Here is a 20,848-nt window from a genome sequence, read left to right as displayed (position 1 = left end):
CTGTAATTGCTCCACTACTGGTGGTCGTGTCTTCAGGTCTTCAGCCCCAGGATCTGAATTCCCTTCCTACACCTCTCTGTCTCTCCCTCACTTTCCTCCTTTAAGCCTCTTTTAAACTCACCTCTTTGTCCAAGTTTTTGGTTATCTGTCCTAATATCTCCTGATGTATCTGGGAATCTCACTTTGTTTTATAATGTTCCTTAAAGTTTATTTATCAGTCACCAGTAAGACTTACATTAACACTGCAATGAAGTTACTGTGAAATTCCCCCAGTCGTCACACTCCAGCACCTGTTTGGGTCAATGCACCTAACCAGCACATCTTTCCGACTGTGGGAGGAAACCATAGTACCCGAAGGAAACCCACGCACACACGGGGGAGAATGTACAAACTCCACACAGTGACCCAAGCCGGGAATTGAATCCTGGCGCTGTGAGGCAGCAGTGCTAACCACTGTGCCGCCGTGCCACTTGTGTAAAGTGCACTGGGATGATTTATGATATTATAAATAGAAGTTGCTGTTGGCTATAATTCTGACCTCCTGTTTTACAACAACTCACTGACTTTACAACAAACTCTATCTCTGATGTTTTGTTTGCTGAGGATTATCCATTTGGTTTTGCCCTTAATAAAGATGGCCGATGTTAACATCTGAGGATTTTGCCTCACAAATTGAGGGATTAAAGTTTAATTATTAGTGTCACAAGTAGGTTTACATTAACACTGCAATGAAGTTACTGTGAAATTCCCCCAGTCACCACACTCCGGCACCTGTTCGGGTTACACTGAGGGAGAATTTAAGCATGGCCAATGCACCCTAACCAGCACATCTTTCAGACTGAGGGAGGAAACTGGAGCACCCGGAGGAAACCCACGCAGACACGGGGAGAATGTGCAGACTCCACACAGACAGTGACCCAGGCCGGGGATTGAACCCGGGTCCCTGGCGCTGTGAAGCAGCAGTGTTAACCACTGTGTCACCGTGGCCCGAGATCCGGCACCTGGCCGACACCGGGTGTTTATGAAGCCTCACCGCCCGGATCCATTTATGTTTCCGGTTTTCTTTCGGGCTCTGGATCCGCGCAATTTAAAATTTCCATTGAAAACCCGCCGGCTCGAGCTCCTTCCCGCCTGCGGATCCACAAAGTGTTTCCAAATCCTCCCAGCCACCGCCTAACGCTGACTCCGCTTCTCCGGGACAAACAAGCGCCAAGGACAGCAATGACACTGCGCATGCTCCACATCACAATGCCCGGGGACTGATTGACGGCAGCTCCGGACCAATAGGAAGAGGGGGCGGGGCTGGGGGACCGAGCCGGAGCGGCTGGTCCTCCAACCAATCGGAGTGGATGAGGGGCGAGTCCAGGCTGGGAGTGGAGCATGCGCAAAGATGATAAGGCGCCTGGGAACGCACTGCGCAGGTGTGGTGAGCACAGTAACAAGTCACAACACCAGGTGAAAGTCTAACAGATTTTTTTTTAATGTTTCCAAACCATAGCTTTATTTGTTGTGTAGGTACACTGGTACTTTATGCAGTGCTGGAGGAAGCCATTGTGGAACGCCTGGGCTTCGGGGTGGTCCCTTCACGGAATCCATTCCTGAATCGACGGTACACCACCTTCAGGTGCCTCATGCGGCCTGTACCAGTTGTGTTTCTCCTTTTGGCCTTAGCACTCCAGTTATTCTTCCTCTTTCTCTTGGCAGGGTAGGCACATTTACCGCAGGTTGATTTCTGCAGGTGAAATGCTTTAGCCCCACATTGGAATCAGGAGCTTTCGGAGCGCCGCCCCTTCATCAGGTGACTCACCCAGTCCAACACCAGCATCTCCACATCAGGTGGTGTGGGTGCACGCTCTGAGCATGCTCAGTGTCAGTCATGGTGTTGGGCAGGGTTCGGGAGGAGATTGTGAGCACAGGGTAGGAATGGAAATCACGTCTGTACTGGAAACAGCACCAACTTCTGGCCTAGGCCGCAGGCCTCGGCTTTATCGCAGGGATAGCGCTGAAACCGGTGGCTGGACATTGAGGAGGATTTGGAAACACTTTGTGGATCCGCAAACCCTTCAGAATCATTGTCAGCTCCCTGGTTTGCAGCTGCGGGGCTTCTCCCTCCCTCCCTCCCGGGAACAGGCCCAGGTTAACGGCCCCATCCTGGCTCAGCCACTGGAGGATGGTTCACATCAGAGGATGGGGGAGGGGGACAATAAATAAGAGGTTACACTTTGGCCTCAAATCAATGAGGACTCTGATCTCTGGGAAGGAAGGAAACCCTGGGAGGTGGGCGGGGAGGATTCACAAACACCCGTTGGAGGCCCCAACACCCCCAATAAGACCCATTGGTTTTATTGTCAGCCTGCAGACAGGAGCTGGAGAACTGAACCCAGACAGAGGAGAGGGAGGGAGAAAACTGGGAGTGGAGGAAAGAAAATTGTCTGTTCAGCGTTTCTATTGTGGATTGACAGCTGCTTTATAGATGCAAGATGGGGCAGCACGGTGATTAGCACTGCTGCCTTACAGCGCCAGGGACCTGGGTTCAATTCTGCCCTTGGGTGACTGCCTGTGTGGAGTTTGCACATTCTCCCCGTGCCTGCGTGGGTTTCCTCTGGGTGCTCCGGTTTCCTCCCACAGTCCAAAGATGTGCAGGTTAGGTGGATTGGCCATGCTCAATTGCCCCTTCGTGTCAGAGGGATTAACAAGGTAAATATTACGGGAATGGGTGGGATAGTTGTCGGTGCAGACTCGATGGGTTGAATGGTCTCCTCCTGTACCTTGAGGATTCTCCGATTCTATGATGGATGTTTGAAAACTGCTTTTACACATGGTTACAAGTTGACGATTTACACACAGAAAACTCAACCCCAAGAGAAATGTTTGTCTCTCTGTGATTTCTATTCTGCATTGACTGTGATGATTTTTGTAAACAGAGATTACAGCTTTCAGGAAGGTTAAATGGACTGAAGTTTTTTCCTATCGAGCAGTGACCTGATAAAAGTCTTTCAAATTATTAGTGGCTTGGACAGGGGAATTGTGGAGAGAATGTTCCACTTGTGACAGAGTCCAAAAGAAGGAATGATCAATAAACAAAGAGTCATAAATACAAGATAGTTACCAATAAATCCAAGAAGCAATAAGGACAAATTTCTTCACTCACAGGTTTAGAATCACCATAGAAATGAGTTGAGGAAAGTGCTGAAATTGTTTCAAAAGGAAATGTGCGAAACACACGAGAGAAAAAGAAATAGAAAAATCAACTGAAAGGCTGAGATGAGGTCTGTGGGACAGGAGAAGATGTGTCAAGTATAAAGAATTAAACTGAATGGCTTGTTTGTGTCTTGTATATTCAAAGTAATTCAATGTAAACTCCTTTTCCAGAATATCTGCAGACGGGCGATTCAAACCAAACGTCTCGGGATCTGACAGTGTCACATGATTCTTCAGGATCTGAATATCAAAGGCCCATGAATGTGGAAGGAGAAACGTTTGCCTATTTTGTCTTTGGGAAATTATTCAACATCAGTGTGACTGGGAAAGCCCCGAGACCCAGACATCTCAGTTATTTTTCCACAGTCAGCTGGAACGGAGCTTTAACCAGTCACACAGCGTGAAAAGAAATAGCACATTTACATCAGGTAGACACCGTACTCGTGTTCTTTGTGTGGACCTGGTTTCAACTGATTATATAACCTGGAGAGACAGGAGGACACCTGCACCATGTGAACAAGGAGCAGCAATAGGCCATTCGGCCCCACGGGCCAGTTCCGCCATTTAATAACATCATGGCTGATCTGATAGTGAACTCAAATCTGCATCCCGCCTACACCCGATAGCCTGTCAATAATCATGGAGAAACCGTGGAAATGTGCGGACTGTGGGACAGGATTCAATTACCCATCTGAATTGGAAACCCATCGACGTATTCACACCGGGGAGAGACCATTCACCTGCTGTGTGTGTGGGAAGGGATTCACTCAGTCATCCAGCCTCTACAAACACCAGCATGTCCATACTGGTGAGAGGCCATTCACCTGTCTTCAATGTGGGAAGGGATTTAATGCTTTATCAAACCTCCGGACTCACCACCAAGTTCACTCTGATCAGAGACCGTTTAAATGTTGTGAGTGTGGGAAGAGCTTTAAAAGCGGAAAGGATTTGTTGATTCACCAACGCACTCACACTGGGGAGAGGCCATTCATCTGCAACATGTGTGGTAAGGGATTCACTCAGTCATCCCACCTCCTGACACACCAAAGTGTTCACACTGATCAGAGACCATTTAAATGTTCTGATTGTGAGAAGAACTTTAAAAGTAAAAAGGATTTACTGATTCACCAACGCACTCACACTGGGGAGCGGCCGTTCATCTGCTCTGTGTGTGGGAAGGGATTCACTTGTTCATCCCAGCTCCTGAAACATCGATTTGTTCACACTGATCAGAGACCTATCAATTGTTCTGAATGTGATAAAACATTTAAAAGCAAAAAGGATCTTCTGAAACACCAGCACACTCACACTGGGGAGAGGCCGTTCACCTGCTCTCTCTGTGGGAAGGGATTCACTCGATTAGCTCACCTTCTGAGACACCATCGAGTTCACACTGGGGAGAGGCCGTTCACCTGCCCTGTGTGTTGTCAGGAATTCATTGATGCATCTGACCTTCTGATACACCGGCGAGTTCACACTGGAGAGAGACCTTACACTTGCCTCCTGTGCGGCAAGAGATTCACTCAGTCATCCCACCTGACTACACACCAACTTGTTCACACTGATCAGAGACCTTTTGAATGTTCTGATTGTGAGAAGAGATTTAAAAGTAAACAGAATCTGCTGAAACACCAGCGAGTTCACACTGGGGAAAGGCCGTTCAACTGCTCCATGTGTGGGAAGGGATTCGCTCAGTCAAACAACCTGCTGAAACACCAGCAAGTTCACAGGCAACAGCAGGGGTTGGATTCTGCTGTTATTGCTGCTGTTAATCACATCCAGGACTGAATAGTGTCTGGTTACCAGTGAGGTTCCACAGTTTTGTGGTATATATCAATGACTTAGACTTAAATGTAAGGGTCATGATTCAGTTTGCAGATGATACAACAATTGTATTTGTGTTTAACAATCCGGAAGAAAGCCGTGGACTGCAGGAAGATATCAGTGGGCTGGTCAGATGGGCAGAAAAATGGCACATGGAATTCGATCTGGAGCAGTGAGAGAGAATGAATTTGGGACATTAGACAAGACAAGGGAATGAACAATAAAGGGATGATGCTGAGAGTTATAGAAGGTCAGAGAGAACCTGGAGCCAACATCCAGGCATCCGTGAAGGAGGCTGGACAGGTAGATCATAAGACCATAAGATGTAGGAGCAGAATTACGCCATTCAGCCCATTGAGTCTGCTCTGCCATTCAATCATAAGACCATAAGACCATAAGACATAGGAGCGGAAGTAAGGCCATTCGGCCCATCGAGTCCACTCCACCATTCAATCATGGTTGATTTCAACTCCATTTACCCCGCTCTCTCCCCATAGCCCTTAATTCCTCGAGAAATCAAGAATTTATCAATTTCTGTCTTGAAGACGCTCAACGTCTCGGCCTCCACAGCCCTCTGTGGCAATGAATTCCACAGACCCACCACTCTCTGGCTGAAGAAATTTCTCCTCATCTCTGTTCTAAAGTGACTCCCTTTTATTCTAAGGCTGTGCCCCCGCGTCCTAGTCTCCCCTGTTAATGGAAACAACTTCCCTACGTCCATCCTATCTAAGCCGTTCATTATCTTGTAAGTTTCTATCAGATCTCCCCTCAACCTCCTAAACTCCAATGAATATAATCCCACGATCCTCAGACGTTCATCGTATGTCAGGCCTACCATTCCTGGGATCATCCGTGTGAATCTCCGCTGGACCCGCTCCAGTGCCAGTATGTCCTTCCTGAGGTGTGGGGCCCAAAATTGCTCACAGTACTCCAAATGGGGCCTAACCAGTGCTTTATAAAGCCTCAGAAGTACATCCCTGCTTTTGTATTCCAAGCCTCTTGAGATAAATGACAACATTACATTTGCTTTCCTAATTACGGACTCAACCTGCAAGTTTACCTTTAGAGAATCCTGGACTAGGACTCCCAAGTCCCTTTGCACTTTAGCATTATGAATTTTGTCACCGTTTAGAAAATAGTCCATGCCTCTATTCTTTTTTCCAAAGTGTACGACCTCGCACTTGCCCACGTTGAATTTCATCAGCCACTTCTTGGACCACTCTCCTAAACTGTCTAAATCTTTCTGCAGCCTCCCCACCTCCTCAATACTACCTGCCCCTCCACCTATCTTTGTATCATCGGCAAACTTGGCCAGAATGCTCCCAGTCCCGTCATCTAGATCGTTAATATATAAAGAGAACAGCTGTGGCCCCAACACTGAACCCTGCGGGACACCACTTGTCACCGGTTGCCATTCTGAGAAAGAACCTTTTATCCCAACTCTCTGCCTTCTGTCTGACAGCCAATCGTCAATCCATGTTAGTACCTTGCCTCGAATACCATGGGCCCTTATTTTACTCAGCAGTCTCCCGTGAGGCACCTTGTCAAAGGCCTTTTGGAAGTCAAGATAGATAACATCCATTGGCTCTCCTTGGTCTAACCTATTTGTTATCTCTTCAAAGAACTCTAACAGGTTTGTCAGGCACGACCTCCCCTTACTAAATCCATGCTGACTTGTCTTAATCCGACCCTGCACTTCCAAGAATTTAGAAATCTCATCCTTAACGATGGATTCTAGAATTTTGCCAACAACTGAGGTTAGGCTAATTGGCCTATAATTTTCCATCTTTTTTCTTGTTCCCTTCTTGAACAGTGGGGTTACAACAGCGATTTTCCAATCCTCTGGGACTTTCCCTGACTCCAGTGACTTTTGAAAGATCATAACTAACGCCTCCACTATTTCTTCAGCTATCTCCTTTAATATTACTCATATATATTAATCAAGGCTGATAAGTTTCTCAATCAGGTGGTCAAGAAGACATTTGGCCCAAGCCTAGTGTATAAGAGGAGGGAGATTATGCTCAAACTGAAGCAGAGAGTGGGAGTCAATGGATCCTTTTCAGAGTGACAAGCAGTGACTAGTGGGTCCGGCAGGTTCAGTGCTGCAACCCCAGCTGTTCATAATATACATTAATGATTTGGATGAAGGAATTGAATGCAATATCTCCAATTTTCAGCCGACACTAAGCTGGGTGGCAGTGTGTGCTGTGAGGAGGATGCTAAGAGGTTACAGGGTGGCTTGGACAGGCTGAGTGGGCAGATACTTGGCAAATGCAATATAATGTGGATAAATGTGAGGTTATCAACTTTGGTGGCAAAAACAGGAAGAAAGATTATTATCTGAATGGTGGCAGTTTAGGAAAAGGGGAAGTGCATCGTGACCTGGGTGTCATGGTGGGACAGTTGCTGAAGGTTGGCATGCAGGTACAGCAGGCAGTGAGGAAAGCTAATGGCATGCTGGCCTTCATAGCAAGAGGATTTGAGTGTGGGAGTAAAGATGTTTTTCTCAGTTGTACAGGGCCTTGGTGAAGCCACACCTTGAGTATTGTGTGCATTTTTGGCCTCCTAGTCTGAGGAAAGGCATTGTTGCTATTGAGGGAGTCCAGCTAAGGTTCACCAGACTGATTTCTGGAATGGCAGGACTGACATATGAAGAGAGACTGGATCGACTGGGCTTTTACTCACTGGAATTTAGAATGAGAGGGGATCTCAGAGAAACATTTAAAATCCTGATGGGACTGGACAGGCTCGATGCTGTCCCAACATGTTCCCAATGTTGGGGAAGTCCAGAACTAGGGGTTACAATCTTAGACTGAGATGAGGAAGAACTTCTTGTTGTGAACCTGTGGAATTCTCTCCCACAGAAAACTGTTGGGGCCAGTTCATTAAATATGTTCAAGAGGGAGCTGGATGTGACTCTTGTGACTAAAGGGACCAAGGGGTATGGACAGAAAGTGGGACTCTGAGACTGAAAGTGCATGATCTACCATGATCATATTGAATGGGGGTGCAGGCTCAAAGGGCCGAATAGCCGACTCCTGCACCTATTTTCTATGTTTATAAAATGCTTCATAAAACATTCTGTAGAAGGATCGTTCAGATCCAAAAGATTAACTCTGTTTCTCCCCACAGATGCTGCCAGACCTGCTGAGGTTACCCAGCCTATTCTGTTTCTATTTATAAAATGCTCGTTGGAGCAAGCTGGAGTACTGAGCTCTGTTCTGGTTACCAGATTAATCAGTTATTAAAGTATATGTCTAGTAAAGCTGTGTGGCAGAAAGCTGAAGACAGTTGGTGAATATTTTATCAATCTGTTCAATTTTCAAATCTGGTGAATAAAGCATTGAATGATTCAGGGGGACGGTGTTAGTGGAGGAATCATTTCACCCGGAGAGTGATGGGGATCTGGAACTCACTGCCTGAAAGGACGGGAGAGGCAGAAACCCTCATCACATTAAACAGGAACTCAGATACACAGCTGAGATTCTGTAACACACAGAGGGACAGATCAAGAGCTGGAAAGTCGGGTGAAACTGGACAGTACTTTTCCAGCCAGCACAGACCTGATGGGCTGAATGGCCTCCTGCTGTTCAGTGAATTTTCTACATTTCAGTTCTGACAGTTGGAGTTTGTTTCTGCTGATGTTAATAACTCCTCGAACTGGGCTGCAGTGTAATATTCTGGATAAATCAGATTTGATTGAAACACATCAGAGTAGATTTTGTCTTTCCCACCTGTGTTATCTGATTGTATTCTGACTTTCTGATCAGTAACACAACTAATCTCAGCCGCCCCAATCTGTGAGTGACTCAAATTCCCCAACACTGTGGGTGTCCCTCACACCACAGGGACTGCAGCGGTTCAGGAAGGCAGCTCACCACCACCTCAAGGGCAATTAGGAATAGACAATAAAAATACTGGTCTGGCCAGTGACACCCACACCCCATGAGAAGAAAATGTCTGTTCAAACAAGACTTAATTAAGGCAGGACAGGACTCTGTGGATAATAAATTTTATAACATTAAATTAACATTAACATTATTGTTAAAGGAAAGAGGTTTGCATAACAATTCAGGAAAACTTCCAAGATGGCGCAGGAGCAAGGTGACTTCTTGCAAGCTGTGCCCAGCATACCCTCTAATTCTTTTACTCTCGTTCTATGCTTCTAAAACTTTATTCTGACTCTTATGACTGTAACACTACATTCTGCATCCTCTCCTTCTCTATGAACAGTATGCTTTGTCTGTATACCGCGCAAGAAACAATACTTTTCACTGTATGCTAATACATGTGACAATAATAAATCAAATCAAATCAGACAATGATTTTTACAACTTTATCGAGGTGTTGATCCATCACAGCATTCCCCTCTCAAGACTCTGTCTCAGATACAGTCCCACTTGCTGAGGTGGACATGTGATTCTTGCCTCGAGTGAGTGTCTTCAGTAATCAGCCAGCAACAAATCATTACGGAGCCTTCGCTTTTCACCCCTGAGTGGCCAGCACCTTGTGTCAGAGTCAACCTTTTCCTCCGTTAGTAATTGACTCAGGGCTGCTACTCGAGTTAATCTAATTAGTTCTTGGTAACAGTGGCCACCCGGCCTCAGTATAGCAGACAAGAACACAAGAGAGCTAAAATCTGTTGAGTTTAACCAATTCTCCACCCACCGGGTCAAACTAAAGGATTGTGATGTGCCATTCCCTGGGACCTTTATCAGGGGTCCTTTATTGTTAGAACAGATGTCTGCACAAACGCAGAGACATACAATAACTGAAGCTAACGAGTTTTGAATAAAAAACCAGTGTTTCCAATATGATTATTGATTCATTATTTATACCATAATCAAGGCTCATTACCTGTACAAGCATCTGTTTCATGACTGGTTACTCCCTTCACACAGTGATCTGATCAATACATGTGGTTAATACAGAAAACAAAATGGCCCCTTTGGATATGTTAGTATCAAAATGACTTCCTTGACCTTGTTAGTTATTATTAGATACAATATAAAACTGGTGCAATTAAAGTCCAACCACCCAGACCTTACAGTTAGAAACATGATTTAATGCACCATAAATGAGAAAGGATTAATTGTAAAATTGAAACTGAGATGTGGTCTAGTGCAGTTTTAAAAGAAATGATTCAGGCTAATATAAGCTGATGCAATCGAATGTAACAGTAACTAAGAACGATCCCTGTGAATTATAAGCAGAGACATGGTCTTCAGTGGTAATAAAACCAGGGCCTCCTATGATTTAAACATAGAGATGTTTTGTCTAATTATTAATAAGGAAGGGTTAAGTGTCTAGTGTAAAATAAACTGAGACACAACCTGGTTTAACATAAATATAGGGCGGCACGGTGGCACAGTGGTTAGCACTGCTGCCTCACAGTGCCAGGGACCCAGCCTTGGGTTACTGTCTGCATGGAGTTTGCACATTCTCCCTGTGTCTGCGTGGGTTTCCACCCACAGTCCAAAGGATGTGCAGGTTAGGTGGATTGGCCATGCTAAATTCACCCTCAGTGTCAAGGGGACTAGCTGGGTAAATATGTGGGGTTGCGGGGCTATGGCCTGGGTGGGATAATTGATAGTGCAGGCTCCTTCTGCACTGTAGGGATTCTATGCTTTGAAATATGAACATGGTCTAGAAAAAGTGTTTAACAAAGGCAGGGCGTGCAGTTATTTAAGTTAGGAGATGGCTGGCACAGTAACTGAGTAAGAAGTCTCACAACACCAGGTTAAAGTCCAACAGGTTTATTTGTTAGCACAAGCCACAAGCTTTCAAAGTGCTGCTCTTTCATCAAGTGAGTGGGAGTTGTGTTCACAAACAGGGCATATACATAAAGGGCAAAAGAGTAACAAGGGAGAGAGTAGAGCCTCTTAAGGATCAACAAGGTCATCTATGTGCGGATCCACAAGAGATGGGTGAGATCCTAAATGAATATTTCTCATCAGTATTTACTGTTAAAAAAAGCATGGATGTTAGGGAACTTGGGGAAATAAATAGTGATGTCTTGAGGAGTGTACATATTACAGAGAAGGAGGTGCTGGAAGTCTTAAAGCGCATCAAGGTAGATAAATTCCCGGGACCTGATGAAGTGTATCCCAGGATATTGTGGGAGGCTCGGGAGGAAATTGCGGGTCCCCCAGCCGAGATATTTGAATCATCGATAGTCACGGGTGAGGTGCCTGAAGATTGGAGAGTGGCAAATGTTGTGCCTTTGTTTAAAAAGGGCTGCAGGGAAAAGCCTGGGAACTACAGGCCAGTGAGCCTCACATCTGTGGTAGATAAATTGTTGGAAGGTATTTTGAGAGACAGGATCTACAGGCATTTAGAGACGCAAGGACTGATTAGGGACAGTCAGCATGGCTTTGTGAGTGGAAAATCATGACTCACAAATTTGATTGAGTTTTTTGAAGGGGTAACCAAGAAGGTAGATAAGGGCAGTGCAATTGATGTTGTCTACATGGACTTTAGCAAGGCCTTTGACAAGGCCTACCGCATGGTAGGTTGTTTCATAAAGTTAAATCTCACGGGATCCAGGGTGAGGTATCTAAATGGATACAAAATTGACTTCTTGACAGAAGCCAGAGGGTGTTTGTGGAGAGTTATTTTTCAAACTGGAGGCCTGTGACCAACGGTGTGCCTCAGGGATCAGTGCTGGGTCCACTGTTATTTTTCATTTATCTTAATGATTTGGATGAGAATATCGGAGGCATGGTTAGTAAGTTTGCAGATGACACTAAGATTGGTGGCATCGTGGACAGTGAAGAAAGTTATCTCCAATTGCAACAGGATCTTGATCAATTGGGCCAGTGGGCTGACGAATGGCAGATGGAGGTTAATTTTGATAAATGCGAGGTGATGCATTTTGGTAGATTGAGCCAGGGCAGGACTTACTCAGTTAATGGTAGGGCTTTGGGGAGAATTACAGAACAGATGAAGAAGGCATTCGGCATGCTTGGTTTCATTGGTCAGAACATTGAATACGGGAGTTGGAATGTCTTGTTGGAGTTGTACAAGACATTGGTAAGGCCACACTTGGAATACTATGTACAGTTCTGGTCACCCTATTATAGAAAGGATATTATTAAACTAGAAAGAGTGCAGAAAAGATTTACTAGGATGTTACCGGGACTTGATGGATTGAATTATAAGGAGAGGCTGGATAGACTGGGACTTTTTTCTCTGGAGCGTAGGAGGCTGAGGGGTGGTCTTATCGAGATCTATAACATAATGAGGGGCACAGATCAGCTAGATAGTCAATATCTTTTCCCAAAGGTAGGGGAGTCTAAAACTAGAGGGCATAGGTTTAAGGTGAGAGGGGGGAGATACAAAAGTGTCCAGAGGAGCAATTTTTTCACACAGAGGGTGGTGAGTGTCTGGAACAAGCTGCCAGAGGTCGTAGTAGAAGTGGGTACAATGTTGACTTTTAAAAGGCATTTAGATAGTTACATGGGTACGTTGGGTAAAGAGGGATATGGGCCAAATGCGGGCAATTAGGATTAGTTAGGGGTTTTTAAAAAAAAGGGCGGCATGGACAAGTTGGGCCGAACGGCCTGTTTCCATGCTGTAAACCTCTCTGACTCTATGAACCTTAAATGAACAGACAGGATCTGGAGTAGTATGAAAAGGCTCAGATGCAATAATAATAAGATAGTAATAACCGAGACAGGGCACATATTAAAATAACCAGAGATGGGAATCAGGATTGTATGGCCCTTCCTGGTCAGTGGTACATTATTGTCCCATTGAACTAAATGGAGATTTAAATGGTTCACCGCCTTCACTGGAGGGAGACAAGCTGTGGTGGGGCCATAAATTTCTGGCCAGAGTTTACCTAAAGTAAACAGAGTCATGATCTTGTGTAAAATGAACAGAGAAATATCTACTTCATATAAATGTACAAAGTTGCAAGTGTATTATCAGCAGAGACCTGGTCTAGTGCTGCAATCTCTGAGATACGGCCTTGTATAATATAAATGGAGTCTTAGTCTGGTACAGAGCAACAATACAGAGCACAGTACAGCAATACAGAGTACAGTGCAACAATACAGAGCACAGTGCAACAATACAGAGCACAGTGCAACAATACAGAGCACAGTGCAACAATACAGAGCACAGTACAGCAACACAGAGTACAGTGTAACCATACAGAGCACAGTACAGCAATACAGAGTACAGTGCAACAATACAGAGCACAGTGCAACAATACAGAGCACAGTGCAACAATACAGAGCACAGTGCAACAATATAGAGCACAGTACAGCAACACAGAGTACAGTGTAACCATACAGAGCACAGTACAGCAATACAGAGTACAGTGCAACAATATGGAGTACAGTACAACAGAGAACTAGCCTCGTTTTTCAGGAACCAAGACACTGTCTAATGCAACAAGACCTTAGAGGTTTTGTAATGTAAACAGAGAGATTTAAAGGGAGCTTTAATGGTGATGTATAAAATTGTGAAGGGTTTTGATGGTGTTCATTGTTAGATGCTCTTTTTAACTGGCGGACATGATTGCCTTGGTAACAATATGACCAAAGTGGAATTAAAAAAAAAATAGGTATCAAATAATCTGCAATTACATTTTAAAGTAAATAAGAAATGCTGTAAAATAATTCTTAAAATAATTATATTTCTGGAATTCATTTGCAAACAATAATGGGGTCTGCACACAAGTACAGACATGATATAAGTTAAACTAGAAGAGTACCAGGAGATGGGGGTTTGCAGTTCAGTGGAAACGTGAGAGAATTGTGGAATAATACAACACAAAATGAGACCATTCAATCCATCGTACCTGTGTTGTCTCTTTGAAATAGTTATCAAATTAATCCCACTTTCCCCATAGCCCTGCAATTTTCCACTTTAAGTATATATCCAATTGTTTTTCAAAAGTAATTATTGAATCTGATTCCATAGCCCAGTCAGTCAGTGCACACCAGTTCACATCTTACCGTGTCACATAGCCGTCTCCTCATCTTGTTTCTTTACAGATTATTTTAAATCAGTTCATCCTCTGGTTACCAACCCTCTTGCTGGTGCAAATAGTTCCTCCCCATCTATCCTATCAAAACCCTTCATGACTTGAACACCTCAATTCAATCTTGCCTTAATCTGTTAACATTTCTCCCAGATGGTCTGTCCAATGAGGTGCAACTTCATTGCATCATTGCTGATGTATTTATCTTGCTCTGACAAGGGGATTAGATCTTTAATCTCAGCATTCTCTGAGTGCGGAACCTGGAGGGTCTTCACTTCATTCACAAACCACACACCATTGACACATTGGTAAAGCAGAATGCTCAGCTTGTGAGAATGTGTCTTGCCAGCTAGTTCACAATTGCTCACTGAGACAAAGAGAGTGGAAAAGTCATCCTCCTGCTGAATCTCACCATATCGCATGCGATTGTGAAAATTGTCCCTTGGCCGCTGGATCCTTTGACGATTTGGGCAAAAGATAACACGCCATTGAGTCTTCAGTTTGAAATGGCTGGTTGAGAACGATGTCCCAATAGATGTTTGATTCATCATCTGATATCCTGTGATGTCCCAGAGGTGGCTGAAACTTCCTGATGTATAAAGTCTCATGGTAAATGGGATGGTGCTGATATCGTGGTGTTGGCTGATGGAATCCATGGGCAAAAGGTGCACTTGGTAAACCAGCAAGCTCTCCCGGAGCAGGTAGGTAGAGATTGCCTCAGGTAGGCTTCCTCTGGCTTGGAGGTCAAACAGTTTCTCTGGGGGCATCATAGGATAGCGAATGTGGTGCAGCATTTCCTCGATATGGGCAGGATGCAGAGAGAGCCAACTCACCAGGGCTTGGAAAAGGACCACGTCATCCTCCAGCACCAGGTCAGACCTTTGGAGGAGAGCAGAGAGTTCATGGCACTCCATCGATGGCGACTTTATGACGCTACCAATGTTCCAGGCTATCAACCGGAGGCATTTTTCTTCCAGTTGGGTCAGACCAGTCAGCTTGGCATATCTCTGCCAAGTGATGGTGCGGTTGGAGGAGCCCGGGGCAGCCACATTGGCCAACATGAACTGCTGGCAGCTTTCTCTCAGCTCCTGGACATTGTACTTCTCTGACAGAAGGTGAAGGGACTGCACATTCTCAGTACTGAGGGTGACACTCCCACTGTACAGATACCTCAGGAAGTCCTGGAAGTGATCCAGGCAGTACTCTTCCTCAGTGAGGTGGACAGTCCGGCCTTTAGCATCCGACCAACGCTCAGTGTCCAACAGGGTCCTGAAGACATCACTTCGCACGACCAGGATGAACCTGTGGGCGTTCAGTGTGAGCTTTTTGTTCACAACCAGTTTGATGTCACTGAAATCCTCCTTGTTGAACAGGGCAGAGAAGGTATTAACGAAACTGGTCTGGTGATTGAGGTTCTCCCATGGCCCAGTGACATCCATCATCTGTCAGTGAAATGCAAACAGTCAATAACTGATTAGGAGGAAGGAGACAGTGAGCAGGGATAATGGATACCAATGGAGAGCAGAATGTGACTGATGGAGCCCCCTCAGGCTAGCCCTCTGCCAGGGATCTGTACTGGGGCCTCAACTGAGGAATTTCACAGTAACTTCATTGCAGTGTTAATGTAAGCCTTACTTGTGACTAATAAATAAACTTTACTTTAACTTTTCACTACATTTATAAACAAGTCGGGTGAAAGACTAAAGAGACATATATCTAAGTTTGCTGATGACATTGTTAGTTGGTAAAATAACTAATATATCCCTATCTCTTCCACTCTCTCTGTTTCTCTCACTCCTTACCTGTATTGCAGAAAAACTTTACAGAAAAGTGCTGAGTTCTCACCAACGATTTGAATGTGCGAATGAACAGCACTCTATATTAGAGCCAGCGGGAATCTTTAGCTCCTCACTTTCACTTTCAATTCCCGGTTCTGACGAGGTATTCAGTGGGCGGGAATAATAAAACCCACCCTCCCACACAGGAACCACCCACATAAAACCCTCAACAATAGAGTTAGACAAAAAAAATCTCCCGAGGGATATCACGTGTGTGCAACATCAGACAAAATAAATGTTTACCGAGCCAAAGAAAGAGGTGTTCAGAGCAGTGATCAGAATATCTATCCGTGAAGTGGGTTTGACAGCCAGCTCTCCCTCACTACACTTCTCCTGACTCTCCCCACTGACTCTGAATTCTCACACTGAGCGTCTGACAGTTCCTGAATAACAGAAATCTCAAATCAAACACTGGGAAGCGGGAAGCTTTTACATTCTGTGTCAGACACAAACTCTGTCCCCTAGCCAATGACTCCGTCGTTCTCCTGGCCAGTGTCGGGCTGAACCAGAGAACTCACAACCTTTTCTCCCATTTGACCCACAGATCAGCTTGCAATCCCCAAATATCAGCCTCTTCATAGAATCCCTACAGTGCAGAAGAGGCCACTGAGTCTGCACTGACTCTTAAAGAACGTCTTACGCAGGCCGTCTCCCCCACCCAATCCCCGTAACCCCACACCTTCCCCATGGCTAATCCACCTAAGCTACACATCTTGGGACACTAAGGGGCAATTTAGCATAGCAAATCCACCTAACCTGCACATCTTTGGACTGTGGGAGGAAACCAGAGCATCTGGAGGAAACACACGCAGACACATGTGGGAGGACATGCAAACTCCACACAGACAATGACCCAAGGCCAGAATTGAACCCAGGTCCCTGGAGCTGTGAGGCACTGTGCCACCCGGGAAGGAACACATGAAATTGGGAGGATTGCAGGGATAGAGTGGGGCGGGGGGGGGGGGGGGAGGGGGAGCGGCGTCTGCAGAGGTTTACAGGGATTATTCAGGGAATTGAACAGATTGAGAATTTTAAAATGGAGGCATTACTGGTCAAGTTAGATCAGTGAACAAAGGCGTGATGGGTGAACAAGACTTGTGCAAATTAGGATACGGGCACCAGAATTCTGGATGAGATGCTGATGATGAAGGGAGATGGATGGGAGGTGGGCCATATATGTGATGGAATATACACCAGTCTAGAGATAATAGATACACAATGAGGCCATCAACAACAGAGCTGAGGCAGAGATGGAGATGGATGACATTATGGACATGGAAGGAGATAATTTTAAAGGGGACATGGGAGTTTGGGAATACTATTTTGGAACAAAAAGGTGGACGTTTGCGATCAGTCCGGTTTAGCCTCAGTGATCATCCCAATCAGAATCACCAATGGGACAGTTAATGGATTGGTATTGAATGAAGTTAAAGGCTGTGCAAACTCTTCACTGTCTCAGGATGGCTGTGATGCCTACACAGGGCCATTCTGCAAAGATGGTGACACTGGTGACAAGCATAACTAGCACCCACAACAGTTTATTCTGCCTGTATCAAAGATGGTGATGTCACAGCAAGGTCCTGTCTTTATCAAAGATGGTGAAATAGGGCATTTTGGCATTCTGATTGCCACACAGATGGAGAGTAACATGGTGCTGATGAGCTTGTCCCTAAAATTTAATGTTTCTCTCGGGATTTGGTCTCCAATTTGTAGCAAACAGCATAAGAAGTAGTCTGAGTAATTAACATCACTTCCTGATAATAGTCATCGTGAGGGTCCTTGGATTAAAATCCTAAACTGAGGGAATTTCTGTACTGGGGGAGGGGTAACATTTGGAGACTCTCGATTCTCGATGGGCTTGGGTAAGATGCTCTGTTGCGGAGTCAGTGCAGACTTGATGGGTTGAATGGCCTCCTTCTGTACTGTAGGATTCTATTGTCATTCTATGAATAATTGTGATATTCCCTGTCTGCCCAGTTATTCCATTAAATCAGCCTTTAATTGTTTGTGAATTACTCTCTCATGCTTCCACATCTCAGTGGTAAATGTTGATGTGTTTGCTCGCACCCACAGGGCTCCATCTGTTTGCTCCGCACCCACAGGGCTCCATCTGTTTGCTCCGCACCCACAGGGCTCCATCTGTTTGCCCCCACACCCACAGGGCTCCATCTGTTTGCCCCCACACCCACAGGGCTCCATCTGTTTGCTCCGCACCCACAGGGCTCCATCTGTTTGCCCCCACACCCACAGGGCTCCATCTGTTTGCCCCCACACCCACAGGGCTCCATCTGTTTGCTCCGCACCCACAGGGCTCCATCTGTTTGCTCCGCACCCACAGGGCTCCATCTGTTTGCTCCGCACCCACAGGGCTCCATCTGTTTGAAGCCACAAACAGAAAGGTCCAGTTTTCTCCTGGAGTTTGACACAAAGCAGCTTCACAATGATGCAGAGTTTCAGCCAATGAGAGAGATCCGGGCTCAGCCCCGCCTCTCATTCACTCTGGTTGGTTGGAGGACCAGCTTCTCCCTCTCGGTCCTCCAGCCCCGCCCCCTCTTCCTATTGGTTCGGAGCTGCCGTCAATCAGTCCCCCGGGCATTGTGATGTGGAGCATGCGCAGTGCCGATAGTGGAGGTAGAAATTGGAGTGATTCATAGTAAGAGATCGCCGGGTAAACGGGGAACGAAAGAGCCGGTGTGTGGTTTGGAAGGCTTTGGAAACATCTGATAGAGGCTCCAAACCCCGAATAAGAAGCTCCCGGTTCCGCGTTTGCAACAAACGGGCCGCGTTCGCGGTTCTGGGTTAACGGCCGCTGCCTTAAAACGGGGGTCATGATGTGGAGATGCCGGCGTTGGACTGGGGTAAACACAGTAAGAAGTTTAACAACACCAGGTTAAAGTCCAACAGGTTTATTTGGTAGCAAAAGCCACACAAGCTTTCGGAGCTCTTAGCCCCTTCTTCAGGTGAGTGGGAATTCTGTTCACAAACAGAGCTTATAAAGACACAGACTCAATTTACATGAATAATGGTTGGAATGCAAATACTTACAACTAATCAAGTCTTTAAGAGACGCTGCTTTCTTGCATCTTTGTAGAAACTTGATGTCTGTGTCGATATGCGCGATCTTCTTGGCGATCCTCTCCACTTGGAGCCGGTAGTTTGCGGTGTCGATGGTAGTCATGGTCCACATCATGTAATGTAGGGAGGAGCATAAAGGGTGTAGAGACGCAGAGGGACCTGGGTGTGCAAGTCCACAGATCTTTGAAGGTGACGTCACAGGTGGAGAAGGTGGTGAAGAAGGCATATGGCATGCTTGCCTTTATAGGACGGGGCATAGAGTATAAAAGTTGGGGTCTGATGTTGCAGATGTATAGAACATTGGTTCGGCCGCATTTGGAATACTGCGTCCAGTTCTGGTCGCCACACTACCAGAAGGACGTGGAGGCTTTGGAGAGAGTACAGAGGAGGTTTACCAGGATGTTGCCTGGTATGGAGGGGCTTGGTTATGAGGAGAGATTGGGGAAACTGGGGTTGTTCTCCTTGGAAAGACGGAGGATGAGGGGAGACTTAATAGAGGTGTATAAAATTATGAAAGGCATAGATAGGGTGAACGGTGGGAAGCTTTTCCCCGGGTCGGTGGTGACGTTCACGAGGGGTCATAGGTTCAAGGTGAAGGGGGGGAGGTTTAACACAGATATCAGAAGGACATATTTTACACAGAGGGTCGTGGGGGCCTGGAATGTGTTGCCGGGCAAGGTGGTGGAGGCGGACACACTGGGAACGTTTAAGACTTATCGAGACAGCTATATGAACGGAGTGGGAATGGAGGGATACAAAAGAGTGGTCTAGTTTGGACCAGGGAGCGGCACGGGCTAATTGTTCTTTGTTTCTCGTTTCAAGGCTTCATTCTATGATCATCTTGCTGGTGCCAGTACAGAGCGAGACTGCGGATAGTTGGGAACCTGTCTCGGGGGCAGGGAATTCATATGGTGTTCGTGGAAGTGGAAATGAATAGGGTTGGGAAGCATTTTCCGATCAGGGCCAGTGTGATCTCCTGGACTCGTTTCGATCGCCTCAGGGGGTCGGAGAGGAATTTCCCAGATTTTTTTTCCCCATATTGGCCCTGGGGTTTTCACTCTGGGTTTTCGCCTCTCCCTGGAGATCACATGGTCTGGAATGGGGGGGTGGGGGTGAGTTAATAGGTTGTGATGAACAAAGCATCGTAGCTGTGAGGGACAGCTCGGTGGATAGGATATTAGTCTGTAGATAGGCTGGAAAATTGGGCGGGGATCCTGGATTCAGGATTCAATCCTGGACCGGGGAGCGGCACGGGCTTGGAGGGCCGAAGGGCCTGTTCCTGTGCTGTATTGTTCTTTGTACCATCGACACCGCAAACTACCGGCTCCAAGTGGAGAGGATCGCCAAGAAGATCGCGCATATCGACACAGACATCAAGTTTCTACAAAGATGCAAGAAAGCAGCGTCTCTTAAAGACTTGATTAGTTGTAAGTATTTGCATTCCAACCATTATTCATGTAAATTGAGTCTGTGTCTTTATAAGCTCTGTTTGTGAACAGAATTCCCACTCACCTGAAGAAGGGGCTAAGAGCTCCGAAAGCTTGTGTGGCTTTTGCTACCAAATAAACCTGTAAAACGGGGGGTCAGAAGCAGGGCGTTGCTGGCAATGTGAAGGAAGGCGCATGTTCGATCTGTGGGAAAAGATTTCAAACATCAGTGTGACTGGAAAAGCACTGAGAGACACACACACCCGGGTGAGAGTGTTCCAGTGCACTGACTGTGGAAAGAGCTTTAACACAGCCTGAAAAAAACATCACACCATTCACAGCAAGAAGAAACCGTACACCGGTTCTGTGTGTGGACGAGGCTTCAACTGATCATCTAACCTGGAAAGACACGAGGACACAAAGACTATGGAGAAACCATGGAAATGTGGGGAGTGTCAGAAGGGATTCTGCCCTCCGTGTGAGCTGGAAAC

The 20,848-nt window shown here is 45.9% G+C and overlaps 3 protein-coding genes across 3 annotated transcripts in view; 2 read left to right on the top strand and 1 right to left on the bottom strand.

Moving 5' to 3' along the window:
- LOC144484165 (uncharacterized) overlaps positions 1-20,848 on the top strand; it is a 385,513-nt gene that overhangs the window by 26,619 nt on the left and 338,046 nt on the right. The window lies entirely within an intron of this gene.
- LOC144484180 (uncharacterized) overlaps positions 1-20,848 on the bottom strand; it is a 127,967-nt gene that overhangs the window by 3,187 nt on the left and 103,932 nt on the right. The gene's annotated exons all lie outside the window — the stretch shown is intronic.
- Positions 1,381-5,006, top strand: LOC144484167 (uncharacterized). The gene is made up of 3 exons (XM_078202709.1): positions 1,381-1,426; positions 1,516-1,640; positions 4,099-5,006. The coding sequence occupies exons 1-3, from the start codon at positions 1,381-1,383 to the stop codon at positions 4,987-4,989; spliced, it is 1,062 nt and encodes a 353-aa protein (XP_078058835.1). The 3' UTR covers positions 4,990-5,006.

The sequence above is a fragment of the Mustelus asterias genome, unplaced genomic scaffold (assembly GCF_964213995.1).
Source record: "Mustelus asterias unplaced genomic scaffold, sMusAst1.hap1.1 HAP1_SCAFFOLD_94, whole genome shotgun sequence".
NCBI lineage: Eukaryota > Metazoa > Chordata > Chondrichthyes > Carcharhiniformes > Triakidae > Mustelus > Mustelus asterias.
Note: the sequence above shows the minus strand (reverse complement) of the source record. Positions and strands in the feature narration are given on the sequence as shown.